The 19,588-nt window shown below is 45.1% G+C and overlaps 1 protein-coding gene across 6 annotated transcripts in view; it reads right to left on the bottom strand.

Annotated features, from left to right (window-relative positions):
- Positions 1-1,722: 1,722 nt before the first annotated feature.
- The window catches only part of LOC121547849 (histone deacetylase 4), a 54,998-nt gene continuing 37,132 nt past the window's right edge, over positions 1,723-19,588 (bottom strand). For 5 of the 6 annotated variants that reach the window (XM_041859282.2, XM_041859281.2, XM_041859280.2 and 2 more), the window contains 17 exons: positions 16,220-16,348; positions 15,805-16,034; positions 14,268-14,448; positions 13,589-13,788; positions 10,572-10,772; positions 8,940-9,135; positions 8,643-8,776; positions 8,181-8,330; positions 7,485-7,592; positions 7,181-7,324; positions 6,918-7,037; positions 6,732-6,829; positions 6,084-6,202; positions 5,678-5,811; positions 5,441-5,525; positions 4,624-4,756; positions 1,723-4,523 (listed from right to left, as the gene is read on the bottom strand). In XM_041859282.2, coding sequence (XP_041715216.2) covers positions 4,481-4,523; positions 4,624-4,756; positions 5,441-5,525; positions 5,678-5,811; positions 6,084-6,202; positions 6,732-6,829; positions 6,918-7,037; positions 7,181-7,324; positions 7,485-7,592; positions 8,181-8,330; positions 8,643-8,776; positions 8,940-9,135; positions 10,572-10,772; positions 13,589-13,788; positions 14,268-14,448; positions 15,805-16,034; positions 16,220-16,348 — 2,405 coding nt within the window. In that variant the 3' untranslated portion in view covers positions 1,723-4,480. The remainder of the gene's footprint in view (positions 4,524-4,623; positions 4,757-5,440; positions 5,526-5,677; positions 5,812-6,083; positions 6,203-6,731; positions 6,830-6,917; positions 7,038-7,180; positions 7,325-7,484; positions 7,593-8,180; positions 8,331-8,642; positions 8,777-8,939; positions 9,136-10,571; positions 10,773-13,588; positions 13,789-14,267; positions 14,449-15,804; positions 16,035-16,219; positions 16,349-19,588) is intronic. The other variant, XM_045222432.1, reaches the window with a different exon arrangement.

Raw genomic sequence — 19,588 nt, 5'->3', positions numbered from 1 at the left:
AGTTACACTACAGTGAGTCACGCTTCTGTTACGACCACCCTGCAGTTACATGGTTTATCCTGAGAGAGGCAACAAAGACAGTCTCTCTCCCTGTCTCTCTCTGACTCTCTCCCTGTCTCTGACTCTCTGTCTGTCTCTCCCTGACTCTCTCCCTGACTCTCTCGGTCTCTCTCCATGTCTCTCTCTCCGTCTCTCTCTCTCCCTGTCTCTCTGTCTGACTCTCTCGGTCTCGCTCTAATAACTTCAGTGGTCATACGGATCAAGCGTCTCAGAGTAGGGGTGCTGATCTAGAATCAGGTCTCCTCTGTCCATGTGATCTTATTCATTAATTATTGAGAAGGCCAAACTGATCTTAGATCAGTACGCCTACTCAAAAGTTTTATGAATACTGGCCCAGATCTACACAAGTGCCTAGGACGGTAGGGGTTAGGCTTTCTGGACAGGGCCTTTGATACTCATGAACATATTGACTTGACATACACTACCGGTCAACAATTTTAGAACACCTACTCATTCAAGGGTTTTTCTTTATTTTTTTACTATTTTCTACATTGTAGAATAATAGTGAAGACATCAAAACTATGAAATAACACATATGGAATCATGTAGTAACCAAAAAAGTGTACTACATGATTCCATATGTGTTATTTCATAGTTTTGATGTCTTCACTATTATTCTACAATGTAGAAAATAGTAAAAATAAAGAAAAACCCTTGCATGACCGGTAGTGTAGGTCTGGTGACTATACATTTTTGGCTTCATAAATACAGCAATTAACACACAAGACGGTTTCATTTTTCAGAAATATATTTTAGAGTTTATGTCTGAGACAAAATGTCAAAAGCATATAGGTCCCAACAAAAGATATCATTTGTAACAATGGAAAGAAAACAAAAATAACTTTTTTATTTACATATGTAAACTGAGAATAGCTCTTTTTAACCACAGTGGTTTTAAATACAACTGGCTTAAGTGGATAAACGTCTGCAGAAAATGCCCTTCCCAATCAACCACATATAGTCAGTTTTTTAAAGGTCTGATGTTTTAGCCATTCTCTACTTTGTGTGACTATCCCCAACACTCTAGAAACATTCTTAGCGAGAGAAAAGCAGTATAGATGGGTGTAATGCCGCGTTCATGTGCTATCGGAGTTATCGGAAAAAACTTGAGCGACCCTCCCAAGACGGAATTATAAGTGGGAATCTCTGAGAAAACGTTGTCGCCTGAGTTGTGATGTTTCATCACTGACCTTTCCAACCAAAAGATGACGACAAATCTGTTTTTGACAACTACGACCTCAATATGGAGAATGTAGCTAGTTTGACCATATATTCAATGTTAAGCAAACTAGCTAACTTTATTATTAGCAACCTTAGCTTGATAAGCTAGCTAAAATCGTATTGGTTGAAGAATTGTTTCAACTTCAAAAGCACTTGAACACAATCTTGTCGGACTTAATTGTCCCACTTCCCAGTTTCCCCATTTCCTATGAGCACGTGAAGTCAGCATAAATACACTCGGAGGTTAGCCTAGCTAACACATATTCCTCTTACTCTGAACACAGTCAAGTCTACTGTCCATTTGCTTTTTTAAGTGCTGGGTAATTTACCTACAAAAACGGAGCATTTAAAAAAAATGTAAATCTAATGTGGAATTCATTTTGACAAGTTAAGTCCTTTGTATTCTTAGTACACCAAAGAAGAAGAGACATTCACGCTGGGTTTAGTCCTCCAGTTTTCTTCTTCTACTGTGCAAATACAGTGTTACACAGACGTACAGACAGACGGGCATGCAGACAGACAAACCATGCAGAGAATTAGAGGCCGTGAAAGAAAAAACAAAAAAAAACGTTAAATAATTGTTTTTTTTAACGACCATACCAAACCCTGGGGCTCTTAAACAGTTAATAATAGGAATGGTGTATCAGAAAGCAAACAATGCAAAGCAAAAATAAATAGAAAGTTTACTAAATCCTCAATCAAAAGGAAACATGATACTACCAAAATGTGTGTAAGAACATTAAAATCAACCCAAAACTGCTCTCTAGCTTATTGCAAACTAAACTGAGTTCTTTACTAGGGATGAGAATACATTGATCTACACTGAGACCATGCCTACCAGCTAATGTCATGACTCTGGTTTCTTGACAACCCGGCTAATGTAGCTACAACAGGAAGAAGTGATGTCACAACATTTTCTGAAGTTGAGGTATGGTAATGTACAGTAACCATGGCAGCACAGCAGTAACCATGCTATCAATCAACGACAGCGTATGCATGTATTATCGTGTCAAAAGTAACATTGGTATCTCATTTTGGTTGGTCCCAATTAAGTAAAATGCGAAAGTTAAGCGTCTTTAAAATGCCCCATGCTTTTCTTGAGAGTCTAGCTAGCTACAGTGCAGCCAGGAAACGATACAGTACAAAAACAAATCAGTGTGTTCCCCTTTTTGTGTTCAGAGTGATGTGTGGAAAAGTAACCATTAACAAATACAGTGCTGCTGAGTGTAGGGGCCTTCTCCAACCAGCCCAGCTTAAAACAGTGCAGTCAACCTCAACCCCCCCCCACACAAGCTTTTTAAAGTTACTTACTGGGGTAATACCATCTTTGCCATAGCTATTCTCTTTCACAACGTCATAGCTCTCATGTAGGCTACGTATATAATATATTTCTAGGTTTTCCATATAGAACTCTTCTATAAACAGGATCATTATGTAAGTAAATAGACAATTGCTGGAATATGGTATAAAGTAGAAAGGCTGAACTCCATCCCAATGCATGATGAGGACACTAAGAAAGTGTAAAAATCCTCTTGAGCAAGTGGCACATCAACTGTACAGAGTAACAGAGAGAGAACTCAACGCAAAATGACAAATACGCAAATATAAAAAGTATGTTAAAAATTTGAGAATTTCATACATGCCAAAAATAGAAGTGTCACACATTTGAGATCATTGATTAAGAAAAAGTTGATGATGGTATAGTCAATCGACTAGCTTGATGTGGAAATGATAGTGTCAAATATGGCAAATTAACACTTGGCTTTACAATATGTTCAATTCAATATACATGACAAGCTGTTTATAGTAACTATTAACTAAGGTAGTTGCCACCTGGCAAACCATAAATTGGAATTCAATAATTATTTAACAAAAGGTTCAGATATCAAATGTTTGATTCCGTTACCTCTCGAACAGTGTACTTGGTATCAAAAGCCTTGTTTGAGAAAGCCAGAAGCGATACTGTGTATGCCTGCTGTTACTAGTGGTATGAAAGAGCTGGATGCAAACTCATGCTTTGGCTTTTTTTTGCTTGACTACTTCTTTTTGGATAACCTTCTAACCTTGCAACCGACAGGTCTTTCTGGTGAGACATGCTTTTTTTCGTTAGCGATTCGTTATGTGATAAAGGGAAGCTACATAAGGCTAAATGCTAACCTTCAACAGTGCTTTACGAATCAACTGGAAGTTGAAAGTCTCAAATGTTTGCTGGCAACTACCTTTTTGAAGCCTTTTTACAGAAAAATATATAAATCGAAAAGTATAATAACTCTTAAAAGAGGCTGTGAGAGACAAACGTTGTCTACATCACAATCCTGGTAAACATGCTGAAAGATAATTTTTTACGCCATCCTGTCCTCTTTCAAACAGGAAAAAGTATTTCTCTCTCCCCCTGGTCAGGAACATAATTTAAGGCAATCAATTTCTGACACAATCCTGAAATCCATCAGAGCTTCACAAAGGCACTCTCTCAATGGTGGACCCTCCATCACAGAACTACCAGCTGGACCAATAAGGCAATGATCCAATAGCCTCATCATCCAATAACGGCAAAGGCTGCTTGCTCAACGGCCAACCACAGTCAAGTCTACTGTGTCCTCAGCCAATGACAGCCCGACAATTCTCCTAGGGGCTTTTTTGGCCGCCATCTCTCATCAGTAAACCCACATCTTCAACTCCATCAGTACCAAGTCCTCCATTTAGGGGGACAAAAGCAGGAGAGAAAATAAATGTCCAAGGTGTGTCACAGCCGGACCTGTCCTGTACTCTGTCTCCATATTTGGCCACAGGGCAGATCTTTCCCTGCAGGAGTAAGACTCTTCCGCTACAACGCGCCATTTTCCACCTCTACTGAGTACCCACGCCCTGCCTCGGAGCTAGGGTGCCTTCTGGGGCTGCCTCAGTCAGACTGGCAGAAACAAACATATCTTTAGAGTCACGGTGAGCTGACCACGGTGAGCTGCCTGGCTGCAGCGCTTTGTCACTTCAGTTCTTCATATCGTATCCCCATTGACTCCCTATTCTGAGGCTGAGCCCACCCCTCTCCCTCATTGGCAGTGGAGCTGCCAATCAAGGTGATAGGCGTGGCGCGCGGGGAGGGGTCTAAATGAAAAGGGACAGTCGAGACTCTCCAGAAGGAAGTCTTCCGAGCTGCAGCAGAGGCCGACAGTCACGGTGCGACGCCCTTACGCTTCCCTCCCTACAATGGCGCTTCCTCCTCCATGGGTTCCTCCTCTGACCTGCTGAAGGGGAACAAGAAGAGAGGAAGGTACGTCAGTAAAACAGGTGGATCTCCATACTGGAAGGTGGCAGAACTGGTTTGTAGTACTTATGATGACCTACCTCTGTTTGTTGGCAACGGAGAGAGAGGCCATGGCGCTGACGGTCTCAGCCTCCTCTGAGTCTCCTCTCTGAGCCTCCAGCACAGACAGACCCAGCTTGGGGGAGCCACGCTGCATGGAGCGCCAGTACTTACCTGGAGAGAAAGGGAGAGAGAGAGAGAGAGAGAGATGGAGAGGAGAGGGAGAGCGAGAGAGAAAGAGAGAGGGAGGATAGAGAGAGAACAATGTTAAAGGATTAGTAAGTTATTTCAGAAGCTAGCAGATTCATTACCTACCAACAACAGCTGCAAATCCCAATAAAACTACATCTCGTTTTGAAGTTCACTTTCCTTGCTTTGTCCAACAACACTATCATGAATCTAGCAAATACGTTTTGTGGGTCAGAGTGTAGTATTTATTTAGTTTCATTGCACAAACGTTTCTCACATTGGCTATAGCCGAGGCCCAGGAAGGGGCAGGCCTGCCCGGCCAAGTCCAGGGGGGTTGCCTAGCAACATGTGCCTCAGAAAAGAGATAACGTCTGCATAGCGCAACAAATTCCCATGATCCAATGCTTGGTTTGGCCTGAACAGCTAGCGCAATAGCTAAAATGGCTTTGAAAAAATACGATTTCAGCTAATAAGGAGAAGTATCTAACAAAATAATTAAATTATGGAATTCATTAATCATAAACCATTTACAGTACATCTAATGAAATGTGGGTACATTTGCAGACAAAAAAATCTAACTTACTCAACCTTTAAAACAGGAGTAAGCTAAATTGAGGGATAATTTCCTGCCTCTTCAATCTCAGACAGGAAACTGTTCTTGGTACTTACTGTGTGTTTCTATAACCTTCTCTATGGAGCACACAGCATTCTGGTTGGGCCTCTGCTCCAGAAGCGCCTGAGGGAGAGGATCCAGCTGTGGACAAGACATACACACTGTCAACTATTCCACCTTCACCATGCATCCATTCTTTCTCCTTTTCAGTTCTTCACCAGACCACTATAAATGATCTAGTCTGATCATTACCCTTCCTAATTCCTGCTTCCTCCTTCCCCTCCTGTCCTCACCTGGTTACCCAGCAGAGCGGAGACGCAGGCCTCGGAGGCGTCGCAGATGGCCATGAGGTCGTGACCTCCCTCCAATGCCAGCACCAAGCGACCCTCCGCCAGGGTCATCAGCTGACGCGTCAGGTACCCAAAACCTGCAGGGGAGGGTGTGTGTGCGAGTGTGTGTGAAGGGAGGTGGGGAGGGACAGAGAGGGATCATCAATATACCACAGCTGCAAAGAATACAGTACATGACATACACTAGTATGTGGACCCCCACTTAAAGTAGTGTATCATCTTTTGTCTGTCATGTTTTGTGTCTGGACCTCAGGAAGACTAGCTGTTGTCATGGCGGCGTCAGCTAATGGGGATCCAAAATAAAGATCCAGATATCATTGCACCAGTGCTACTTTACACATATACGTACATTTGGAGGTGAGGATGTAACCGCCTAGGGGAGGAGGGTGGCCCTCGACGGCGTCGAAGCCTGAGGACACCAGCACCACGTCAGGAGCAAACTCATTAGCTATGGGCATCACCACAGACCTAGGGAGAGGGAGAGATAGAGGGAGAGGGAGAGATAGAGGGAGAGGGAGAGGGAGAGGGAGAGAGGGAGATAAAGAGAGAGTTTATCAACTTCAGTTCATGTGTGTTTTTTGGTATTTGGTATTTTATTAGGATCCCCATTAGCTGTTGTGAAAGCTCCTGGGGTCCACACAGAACATGAAACATGACACAATACAGAACATTAGACAACAGCTCAAGGACAGAACTACATACATTTTAAACTTGCACACGTAGCCTACATATCAATACACACACAAACTATCTAGGTCAAATAGGTGAGAGGCGTTGTGCCGTGAGATGTTGCTTTATCAGTTTTTTGAAACCAGCTTTGCTGTTCATTTGATCAATATGAAATGGAACGGAGTTCCATGCAATAATGGCTCTATATAATACCGTAAGCTTTCCTGAATTTGTTCAGGATTTGGGGACTGTGAAAAGACCCCTGGTGGCATGTCTGATGGGGTAAGTGTGTGTGTCAGAGGCATGAGAAGGGTATGTTGTGTGTTACCTGAAGGCTGCCAGGTACTCTGCATCTCCCATAGGGGGCTCCAGCCCCCCGGTGAAGGCCATGTTAACATTAAAGCCTACTCCTTGACCACTGCCCACCTGACAGAGAAGGGATGGGAGTAATAGCCATGAGAACACACACACACACACACACACACCATGTTTCCATGATATTTGTCGTCATTACCTCGTCGGGTGCTCCGCTGCCAGGGAAGAAGTTTCCGTCGTCGTAGCGATGGAGAGACAGGTACAGTACGTTGGGGTCGTCGTAGAACGCCTGCTGGGTCCCGTTGCCATGGTGAACATCCTGATGGACAGCACACATGGCCAATCAGATGACTATTGTCCCATTGTCCCATTTTGTCATCTTACATCCCATGGTAATTCTACAGCCATTTACAAAACCCACTTTCTCTTTAAAAGGCCAGGTGAGGACCAGCATAAACTCACCCAGTCTACTATGAGGATCTTGCAGACGTTGAGTCTCTGTTGGAGCAGTCGGGCTGCGATGGCTACTGAGTTAAAGTAGCAGAACCCCATGGGAGTGCTCTCTTCTGCATGGTGTCCAGGGGGTCGAACTACAGCAAAGCCGTTCTGGGAACCAGACGCAACAACTACATTACCCACAACTCCATCCATGAGGGGGAGTGATTGAGTGCATCCTTTGTGAATAAGAGGAAAAAAGTGTAGAGCGACCTAACCTTAATGGAGGAGTAGAGGGATGAAAAGGAGAAGGAGGATAGAGAGGACGCACCTTCAGTTCACCAGTGGCCACTTTGAACACCAGCTCCACCACAGAACCTACAGCCAGACGAACTGCAGTAGAGGAGTGGACCTCGTTCCAGATGGTGTCACTGTCCACCTGCAATCGTCATCATCATCACAGTTAAAGGGATACTTCGGGATGTTGGCAGTCAAGCTCTTTATCTACTTCCCCAGAGTCAGACGAACTCGTGGATACCACTTTTATGTCTGTGTGCAGTTTGAAAGAAGTTGCTAACTAGCGTTAGCACAATGACTGGACGTCTGTGGTAACAGCTTGCATGTTACCATAAGCTAGCATGCTAGCTGTTACCATAGATGTCCAGTTATTGTGCTAAGTCCAGTTAGCACTAGCTGGTGAAACTACCTCTAACTTCCTTCACACTGGACACAGAGACATACCTATTGTATCCACGAGTTCATCTGACTCTGGGGAAATAGATAAATGGGTTCATTGACAACATCCCAAAATATCCCTTTAATGATTTGACTATAGAGGAGGAGGAGCAAGAGGGAAAGAAGAGTAGGGGTAAGAGAGGAGGAGGACGACGAGGAGGAGGAAGAGGAGGATGAAGAGGAATACGAGGAAGAGCAGGAAGAGGAGTTAGAGGAAGAAGAGGAAGAGGATGATGAAGAGGAAGAGGAGGAGGAGGAAGAAGAAGAAGTTGGGAATAAGAGGAAGACTCACCCCCACTCCTCCACATGGTAATCTGACCAACATGGGCGTGACTGAACAGTCTAGTTTCTGTCGGAGGGGGTTGGTTCCATACAGCAGGACGTGGGCTTCAGAGTGGACTGTCTGGAGCTCCTCCAGAGTGGCCTTCCTACCACGGATACACTACACACACACACACACACACACACACACACACACACACACACACACACACACACACACACACACACACGAGACATGTAGCATTTCCATTCTATTAATTTCCTTTCTTTTCTCTATGTTTAAGTGAATCAAAAATGACAAAGTACATGGAAAGGTTAAGCAATGATGTCATTTTATGCATCAGTTGGTAACTCCTAGCAACATAAATGCATTCAATTCACCCTTGTTTGAAGACTATAAATAATGTAAAAAACCAACTACAACAGAGAATAGCAAAGAAGGATGGTTGAAGGAGAAGCCTTTAGAATGTACCTCACACTGTCCCCTCAGTCCTGTCTCCTGCAGTCTGGACCAGATGCTCTGGATGCGGCCGGCGTGCTCCGGATGGGTGTGTGTGTTCCCACACATACACTGGTGCTTCTGCATCAGAGAGTCATACACCAACCCTGCAGGACAAAACCAGGACATTAACACACACACACACACATTACCACTGACACACACACACACACACACGTGGAAACAACAAACTGACAGAGCAAAAGAAGGAGTGATAAAGGAACGACAGACCAAGAGAAAGATATGAAAGAGAAGAGCACTACTGCTAACCAGTGGTGAAGCGAGGTTTGGTGGGAGGCTCAGGGGGCGGCACGGAGAGGTGGAAGGAGGAAGCGGAGGCCGGAGACGATTGGGCCCTGGAGAGGGGGCGGTGACCTGGGAAGTTGATTGACAGACCGGCTGCCTCCATGGAAGCCTGATAGTTTCTCAGCTGGTGGATTCTCTGCTGCTCCAACAACATGGCCTGCTGCTCAGAGAGGAAAGAGGAGGGGAGAGGAGGGGAGGAGGGGAGAGGAGGGGAGGGGGGAAGAGGAGGGGAGAGGAGGGGAGGGGGAAGAGGAGGGGAAGAGGAGAAGAGGAAGGGAGGGGGGAAGAGGAGAAGAGGAGGGGAGGGGGGAAAAGGAGGGGAAGAGGAGAAGAGGAGGGGAAGGTGGGAAGAGGAGGGGAAGAGGAGAAGAGGAGGGCAGGAGGGAGGAGGGGAGGGGGGAAGAGGTGGGGAGGAGAGAGAGAGAAAGAAATTGCATGAAAGCTTTCAACATGTCCATTGTGACATTGAAGGCATTACCTGCTCTTTGCAATGCGTTTACTACATTTGGCCACACGGTGGCAGTCAAGCTATGTGAGCTGAACCGAAACGAATGACATCTATCTGCAGGAGAGAGGGTGGATTTGAAAGATGCATGGTTTCCTCTCATTAAGGAAGGACTCTTGTCAGTAGCATAGCATCCTGGGACAGGAAATAGCATATTATTGCCCAAGTGGATCATTCAATAAACACAATTACTGCTAAACGAGATAATCGTGTGTGTGTGTGTGTGTGTGTGTGTGTGTTGTGTGTGCCATGAAGTCAATACGAATATGAAAGTGTCGTGTCAATTTTACTTCTGATTCCTCGTTTTGTATGCTGAGAATGAGCCTAAAATTTGCATAATCTAAGTCATGAAAACGCAGTCATTTAAGATATATATTAAAATGTATACTTGTTTACGAGTGAATTTACTTAACATATGGCGGTTTTCAACATATTTGTGGGCCAAGAAGAAGCCGAACAGTGACCACCGCTTCAGGAGAACTATACACCAACTACAACTCCTAACAGGTGAAGTACACTGACTATACAAAACATTAAGAACGCCTGCTCTTTCTATGACAGAGAATGACCAGGTGAAAGGTGTGATCCGTTATTGATGTCACCTGTTAAATCCACTTCAAATCAGTGTAGATAAATGGGAGAAGACAGGTTAAACAAGGATTTTTACGCTTTGAGACAATTAGGACATGGATTGTGTATGTGTGCCATTCAGAGGGTGAATGGGCAAGACAAAATATTGAAGTGCCTTTGAACGGGGTATGGTAGTGGGGGTATGGTAGTAGATGCCAGGCACACCGGTTTGTGTCAAGAACTGCAACACTGCTGGGTTTTTCAACGCTCAACAGTTTCCTGTGTGTATCAAGAATGGTCCACCACCCAAAGGACATCCAGCCAACTTGACACAACTGTGTGAAGCATTGGCGTCAACATGGGCCAGCATCCCTGTGGAACGCTTTCGACACCTTGTACAGTCCTTGCCCGGGGACATGACCCTGGAAGTATGACGTAGGATGACGTCACTAGCACATCGTATTGACCAGTGGTAGCTCGATCCCGCTCGCTCTCTCTCTCAATCACTACTCCCCTCCTACCTGTCTGAACAGTAGTTCCTGATGCATGTCCTCCTCCTGGTTCTCTTGGGGGTCTGGGGGCTCTTGTTTGATAGTGATCCCACACGGAAGGCCTCCGTCCTGGGGAGAGAGGGCCTGGTGCTCCCTTAGCTCTTCCTCGGTCTCCTCCGGGTGACTCTGGTGCTGCCGCCCCCCCGTGGGCTCACTGGGCTTGCCCATCATCTGAGGAGAGGGTATGGGTCAATCCATTGTCTATTCATTGATGATATGCAGTACAGTAGTAACGCAGTAGTTATTGCAGTTGTTACAACAGTTGTGGTACAGGAGTTCTATAGTGAAACATGTAGCTTTACTAAGACACGGTGGTCGACATTTTAACATTGAGGTGTGTGTGTCCTTAAGACTTTAAAAGTCAGTGAAAGCTGCTAGAAGCTGTCCACAAAGCAGCACACTGAGCGCCACATCTCCTATCCACACGCACTGTCCATGAATGGGAAACTAGATCACTTTGTAATCACGGCTGTGAGCGGGAATAGGGGTCAATAGAGACAATGATCAGGGTCACATTCTTCTGTTGTGGTACAAGGATTGGCCCCAATCCTCTCTGTCTCCAGTGACTCCAGTGTGTAGGTTCTCATACCCTGTGAATGGGTAACGGGAAACCTCTGAGAGCACTTGTTGAAAATGAAAAATGAAATGAAGCTTGTTAAAGTGAAAGAAAGGAAAGAGAGGGGGGATAGTGTGTGTGCCAGGGAAATGAATCAGTCATCCCACTCTGTACAGGGGAACATGCCTTGGCAGTGTTCCTGTGTGTATACAATGGGCCAGAAATAATTATTTGTATTTTAAGCAGTCATCAGTGTCGGTCCATTAGTATGCCTATTTGGAAATGTCTAGTGTGCTACCTTGCTTTGACCCATATTAATATTGTGTACAATTATCTAAGTCATCTAACACAAGTGCACTACAAAATATCTGCACTGCAAAAAGTCTTCCAGATACTCAGCTGAAATTGAAACACAGCAATGTATTTGACTCCGGTCTAATTGTGTGTGTGGACGTGTTTAACAATACTTGTGGGGACCAGAAGTCCCCACAAGAATAGTAAACCAACAAAAATGTGACCAACTGGGGACATTTTCTTGGTCCCCACAAGGTCAAATGCTTTTTCTAGGGGGTTTAGGGTTAAAGTTAGATTAAGTGTTAGAATTAGGTTTAAAGTTAGGGTAAGGGTACTGGTTTGGTTTAGGGGTTAGGGAAAATAGGACTGAATTGTGTGTCCCCACAAGGTTAGTTGTACAAGACTGTGTGTGTGTGTGCTATTGGCAGGCCCGTCAGCCCTCGGGCCTGTGGCAGGGTGCCAGAGGAACAGTATTGACGTCAGAACCCTCGCCAGCTACCTCATCCCCAGTCTTCCTCTACAAACAAGCTGCTCTTTTCCCCTCCCTCTCTCTGTCTACCTTATTTTTCCTTCCCTGCTGAGTGATCTCTCTCACTCTCGCACTCTCTCACTCTCTCTCTCTCGCGCTCTCTCTCTCTCAATGGGAAGTACTGAAAGTTCAAAATCATGAAATGGAGAGATTTTTCAGTAGATGCTCGATTAATGCAGAGCCACAAACATTTATCAAAACCTTTCTTTATAATGATTACCCTATTCATATTTTGTGCTCTTTCCTACTTGTGTGGCAGCACTCGGCAACCTCCCTTGACGTCACACGCATTACTAAGGGGAACGTTCCGTTTCATTGTAAACATAACCTGTTGCTAAGGACGTACTTCATCCTTTTTCAGTAGCTATGAGAGAAATATACCTGAATCACATGCAGTGGGCCCACTCCCTCTCTCCCCATTGACTACGGCTGCGTCCCAAAATCACTCCCTATATAGTGCACTGAAAGTAGTGCACTACATAGTGCATAGGGTGCCATTTTATGACAGTCCTCTCTGTAACAATAGAGTAGTACACTCTGTACAGACTACGCCAGCTAATACCCTGTGATCAAGTCATACTGATTGATTTTTGCCATCTGGCCCTTCAAAGCCCATCTGCCCTCCTCTGACAGATTAGTTTCATATATATATATATATACACACACAGTATTAGATCGACTCTGGTCAGACAGGGTCAGAGATAAACACTAAGAAAAACTTAAAGGAACATTTGATTGAATGTTGAGAAACGATGTAAATGAGTTACAAAACGGTGACCCTCTACTGTTTCTTTGTGGGGATGTCACCTAAGGGCAGGAAAACTAATGGAGGAGAAGAAAAAGAAGAGAATCCCTTGTTTCATCCACCCACCTCTCCCGAGAGACAGAGAGAGAGAGAGAGACAGAGCACACATCACATTACAGGCAGGACAAACCAAACAGCGCTCAGCTCAGCTACCTAGTTCCTGAATGACCATATCTGGAAGTGGGTTCCGCTTTGTTTCCATGGCGGCGTGCCCTTAGCAACTGTCACACACACGGACATTGCTTCCTGTCCCTAATGTACCTGTGGAGGAATATTAACCATCTCAAACACACACACACCCTCCAGCCCACATACCCCACCCTTTCTCTCTCCCTCCTCCCTCCCCTCCCCACCCTCATCCCCTGTCCTCCTCCTCACCCTCATCCCCTGTCCTCCTCCCCACCCTCATCCCCTGTCCTCCTCTCCACCCTCATCCCCTGTCCTCCTCTCCACCCTCATCCCCTGTCCTCCTCTCCACCCTCATCCCCTGTCCTCCTCTCCACCCTCATCCCCTGTCCTCCTCTCCACCCTCATCCCCTGTCCTCCTCTCCACCCTCATCCCCTGTCCTCCTCTCCACCCTCATCCCCTGTCCTCCTCTCCCACCCTCATCCCCTGTCCTCCTCCCCCACCCTCATCCCCTGTCCTCCTCCCCACCCTCATCCCCTGTCCTCCTCCCCACCCTCATCCCCTGTCCTCCTCCCCACCCTCATCCCCTGTCCTCCTCCCCACCCTCATCCCCTGTCCTCCTCTCCACCCTCATCCCCTGTCCTCCTCTCCACCCTCATCCCCTGTCCTCCTCTACCTTGTTGATGTGTAGCTGCTGCTGCTGGAACTGCTGTTTGTGTTTCTCCAGGAACTGTTGGTGTTGCTGTTGGACCACCAGCTGCTGCAGGGCCTGGGCCTGGGCGTTCTGCTGGGGCAGTGGGGCCGACTGGGTCCGACCCAGGGGACGGTGCTGCCCACGCAGCTTGTGGATGGAGGGAGACTGGAGGGCGTCCACACCTGGGTTGGGAATACACACACAGGAGGGTATGGTTATAGGAGTGCATACACATGCCTGAATCCACACAAGCACACTTGTCCCAGGACAAGAAATATCCGGAGTAGAACTGGCTCTGTTCATCACAGAACAGTGGAATGGAGGTTAATAGCAGCACAGTATTACAAGCCTGGGAGAAGTAGAACCTTCTCTAGCCTGCCAAAAAAAAAACATTCACTTCCAAGGCTGTGCGTGTCACCAGTCATTTACTCCACTGTCAGCTGAAAATAGCACTGGGAAATTGAGTCAATGGATGTTTTCCTTCAACGGACCGGTGGGCACAATTCTCTCGCTCATTGACCCTGATTAATAGAAGCTGATGAAAGGAAGTCTGTCAATAGAAGGGGGGGGGGGGGGGGTATCTGTTAGGACAGCACACAGTGTACTGGGACACTGTGTGTGTGTGTATTCCGCCCAAGTACCATTCTACTGCTGTACCCACCTGCCAGTAGGGGCCCGTGTGCACCAGTCTTATCCAGCAGGACCAAGTGCTGCAGTAGTGGGCGGTGCCCCCCCACGCCCCCTCCGTCAGTCAGGTAGGTGGCTAGGTGGGCACCGCCCAGGAAGGGGGGGCTGAGGGAGAGGGCCGCATGCTGACCCCCGTCCTGCTGGGCTGAGGTCACCTGGAGAATAGAAGTACTTTATATAGAACTGTTGGTATACTAACCGGTACCCCCTGTATATATCTCCATACTGTTATTTTATTTTACTGCTGCTCTTTAACTATTTGCTTCTTTTTTTTTACTTATCTATTTTTTACTTAACATTGTTATTTTCTTGAAACTGCATTGTTGGTTAAGGGCTTGTAAGTAAGCATTTCACTGTAAGGTCTACACCTGTTGTATTCGGCACGTGTGGCAAATAAAATTTGATTGAATGATTGATATGTTAAACTGACATTGGTTTTATGTTTCTATAGTCTTTACTGGTTTCCCACCACTAGCTTGTGGAAGACAGTTACATTACAAGCCTGTTGTCATTGCTATTCTAAACTGATTTATCTTTGCAATATTGTGATTTGTGAATTCATCTTTAAGTGGTGGTTGCCCCCAAAACACAGTGTCGTTCTTTCGTTGTTTCTCCATCTCATGTGACAGAGAAAAGGAGAAAGAGGGGGAAAGAGAGAGAGTGCTAGATAAACAAATATCCCGTTCATACCAAGACGGAAACCCGCCAACTTTAGCATGCCGCTAATTTTTCTTTATCTGTGAAAGGTGTTGCCGGTAAGAAAGCCTGTACTTATATTTCTGCCAACCGACCTAGTAATGACTGCGGTATTATTTTTCAATGTCCCGCCACCCCCTCAGTATAAAACGTGGCCTTTCATTGTTACCGGCTTTGGCACACATTGTTATATGACAGCGGTTCCACACGTTCCCATGAGACTTAAAAATTCAGATTTTGTTAGGTTATATTGCATTATAGTCTTACTATAAAATGCATATATGTGTGTTGTCCGTGATCATGGCAGGGGAATGGAAGTGTGTCGTCTGCTTAGTGAAAAAAATCAACTATTGATTTCATTTGCATGGCACAGCCATGTAGCCTATAGGTTGTCCATGCCAGTAACATAATTCAACTCAAAATAGCCTATTCTATTCTTTTGAGAATAAATTTTATTAGTCTTATGTTTCTTAGGACCTGCCTAAACAAATGAATAATGGATTTCTTTGTGATGGTGTATATTCAATGGGTTTATTAAAATACACACCCACCCACATCGGCACACCCCCTACTCCCACTCTCACTCGTCAATGGTGCCGGCATGCGCACGGGATATATAAAAGGCTTATGCCGGCGAGAATGTGGTAAAAATGGGACTGTTTGAAAGGGGGTCATATAAACATTACCCTGTTTTTACAGGCAACATACCATAAATCCTGTGTGAATCCAGAGAGAGACAGACACAGAGAAGGGAGAGAGGGAGAGAGAGAGAGAGAGAGGAGAAGAGAGAAAAATAGATCAACAGAGAGTCTTACGTTGGAAGCAGAGGTGGCCGTGGCAGGCAGACCTAGGGTGATGTTGGGGAGGGAGGGGGAGGTGTACAGAGACAGCTGGCTGAGTTCACCACCACACAACCGCTGGGCCAGGGACACATCAATGCTGTTGGAGACTGCCACAGTGATGCCGTTCTCATTGGGGATGTTGCTGATGCTGTTGTTGTTAGGAGAGCTGGGGCCGGATCCAGGAGCGCTGTTACACGCTGAATCTGGAGAATTTATGAATAGCATTACTCAGTCATGACTGTTCCACACCAAGTCTACAGCACAACATGACCCTCATACAACCAGTCAGTTAGTCATCTCTTCCATGTTACATCTACTACACAGCTCTGTTCTGTGTGAGGTCTGTACCTCTTGCCTGTTCCTCTCCAAAACGTTGAGTGTGTCCTACCTGCCATATCCAGTGAGCGTTTCTTGGCGGTTGTGATAGGGCTGTCTTTGCGCCTCAGTAGAGGGCTGCTCCGTCGCTCGCTCACCTTCTGCTTCAGACGAGAACGTAGCTTCAGGTTGGGCTCAGAGGCTACAAGACAGACAAACACAGAAAGAGAGCAAGAGAGAGACAGAGAGAGAGAGACAGAGAGCACGAGAGAGAGAGAGCACAGATATGGTTATCTGACTATGACAAACACAACCCAGGCTTGTAACTAAGACTCAAGAGAGGTCTATGGTTCTGATACAGCTCTTTCATACCTTATCCCTGCAACTTAAACCGCAGTAAACCACAGTTTTGTTGAGGCAAACAACATTTGTTTAGGTAAAACCTATCGATCACACAGGGTCCATTTTATCCAACCATCAACGACTAAGTTCCACAGACTGTGCTGCTGTACACCATCATGGTGGTGGATGAGGTACGTTTCATCCCCATTACAATGTACAGAGCGTTGAGGGTTGGGAAAAGCTGCGCTAGCCACATCAACAAGGAAATGAGAGAGTAGTGTGTATGGGGGAATGAACTGATTCCTGGGAGCGACATTGTCAATTACAGCAGGCTTTGTCAGTGTGCATTCAAATGGAGAGTACGGAGAAAGACAAAGACGGAGAGAGGGAACGCAATGTCAAGACTACCACGTTCTGCAATGATGCTAATGTTCTGTTTACACAGCACGGACAATCAGGGCCCTCCATAGGGACCCTGCTAACCAATAGAAGTCCAGTACTAATTATCCAGCCAGGGCGCTATTTCAGTCCTTCTGGAAAAACAAAGCGCACAAAGCAGGAGTGGAAGAACAAGAGCCCTCTCTATCTCCATTCCACCCGCTATCCTTGTTTTTCCTCTGTTTAACAAGCAACACAGACTAATGATGCAGGCGCTAGTTTCATCATTCAAAAGGTGTCCGCTGGACTGCGCTACTACGGGAGAAAGTCTGGGGGCGTCAAATGTAATCATGTAAGGCGCTATTGAACGGATGACATGACACACGCTTGGACAAATTGAATGGTCCCCCATTTGAGAACAGACAAAAGAGGAACATGGATTCATTCATACAGAGCCCACCTTTAAACCTATTAACCTCTGACCCTCGTGGGGATTGGTCTATATGGATAGGGCCAAATTGAAAATGTTTCTAACAGAAGAAATATGAATTGCATGTGCATAACCATGGCAGCAATTGAAAGGGAACACTTTACTTTTCGCAGTGTTTTTCGGGGAAACAAAATCTAAAAATACTCTGGATACATTCAGTAACGCAATAGGACTATTCCTGGAAAATGTGGGGTAGTTGCACACTTTCGCCTTTCTAGGGAGTTTTTCCTAGCCACCGTGCTTCTACACCTGCATTACTAGCTGTTTGGGGTTTTAGGCTGGGTTTCTGTACAGCACTTCGAGATATTAGCTGATGTAAGAAGGGCTATATAAAATAAAATTGATTGATTGATTGATTGATGATCAGGGTTTGAACTGAGAGGTCTAACTGGTGTCTCCAAGTGTCCACACAGCTCTCCAAAGTGGGCACAGTTCCTAAGTAACTTCAATGCACTTTTATGACTCAAGGAAAGAGACTTCAACTATTAGGTGCTTCTTTGAGCTCTCCTAGCTGTATTGGTTTAAAACACAGCCCTGCATCCCCAGTTCCCCGCCATCACACAATTACTGTTGTTGACGCAATCCAAAAACGGTACATTACAAATCTCAATCTGGATCAGACGTGCATCATTTGAAAGCTTTTTCTATTGCCAACATAACTAGCTAAGTTATCAAATATGCTCTTACTGTGTTAGGCTTTCACAAGGCTCTTCAGAGAAACAGATAGTCATTTTGGTGCGCAAAGAATGGTGTCATGAGCGTGTTCCACAGGTAACTTTCTTCACAATACCACAATCGGCTCATTCCTTTCAAAGCAGCCCAGGGTATGATGCCATGTCATCGTTGGAACTGTACATTACATACGTTTTATAATACGGAAATGTGAAGTGCACATTTGGGGGTGTGGTTTGTTTGTATCACATCAAAGCAGCAATTATAATCCTCAACGTCTCATCTTTCAGAACACAGAGTCCATTTTCATTTACAGCATTCCCCTCACTCAGACAACAAAAATGTGGATGAACTTGCAGCTTTTCTAATTGCTAGAGCTTATTAAACCCCCATGTTGGCTGAATGGCTGAATGGACAGAGACAGGGATGGGGACAGGGGTTAATGTACTTGTTAACAGTGAGGTCTGTGTCCCATTGATCCCATGGTTTCAGGCCAGGTCATAGCACGATATACAGTGGGGTGCGGAATTATTGGATCCCTTGATAAAGATGAGGAAAAAAGACTGCATCAACTAAACAACTAAAACACGGAGCTATTGTACGCTCCAAACAATTCAACAATTATAATATTTTATACTAATACAATTGCTCTGAGAAATAGATTTATAGACAAGTAATAACAACAAATCTCAAAAAGAAAGGGGTCCAAATTATTACCGGTTCCAATCCCCTTTAGCAAACTCCAGGCGGTGCTATGGTCACATGACACGAAAAGAGCGGTCTTTGGCCATGCCTTCGAAAGAACAATACATATGCAGAACATACCTCACCCCAACTGTATAATATGGTGGTGGATCTTTGATGTTATGGGGCTATTTTGCTTCCACTAGTCCTGGGGCCCTTGTTAAGGTCAACGGCATCATGAACTTTAACAAGTACCAGGACATTTGCGTAGACAACAAGCTTTTTGTTTGGAACACAGCCCTACATCCCCACCATCACACAATTACTGTTGTTGTTTAAGCAATCAAAAAACTGTCCATTATAAATTGCAATCTGGGTCAGATGGGCATCATTTGAAAGCTTTTTCTATTGCCAACATGACTAGCTAAGTTGTAAAATACAATCTTACTGTGTTTTTGTACTTCAGAGACAGATAGTAAATGTGATGCGCATAGAATGGAGTCATGAGCATGCTCCACGGCTAACTATCTTCACAATACCACAAACATCTGTTCAAAACAACCCAAGCTATGAAGCCATGTCATTGTTGGAACTGTACATCAAAAACTGCAATCATAAACATTGATACTGTAAATTACATTCATTATATAATATGGAAATGTGAAGTGCACATTTCCGTGTGGTTTGCTTGTATGACATCAAAGCGGTATTTATTATAATCCTCAATGTCTCATCTTTTAGAACACATCAAGTCCCTTTTCATTTATAGCATTCCCCTCACTCAGACAACAAAACATTAGCAAAAGAAGCTCAATTAGCGGGAGGGATGGGGGTATCTTGTTGTTGCCCCTGGCAACGTATGTCAGCTGAATCCCA

The sequence above is a fragment of the Coregonus clupeaformis genome, chromosome 9 (genome assembly GCF_020615455.1).
Source record: "Coregonus clupeaformis isolate EN_2021a chromosome 9, ASM2061545v1, whole genome shotgun sequence".
Taxonomy (NCBI): Eukaryota; Metazoa; Chordata; class Actinopteri; order Salmoniformes; family Salmonidae; genus Coregonus; species Coregonus clupeaformis.
This window is presented reverse-complemented; position numbering and strand designations above follow the sequence as displayed.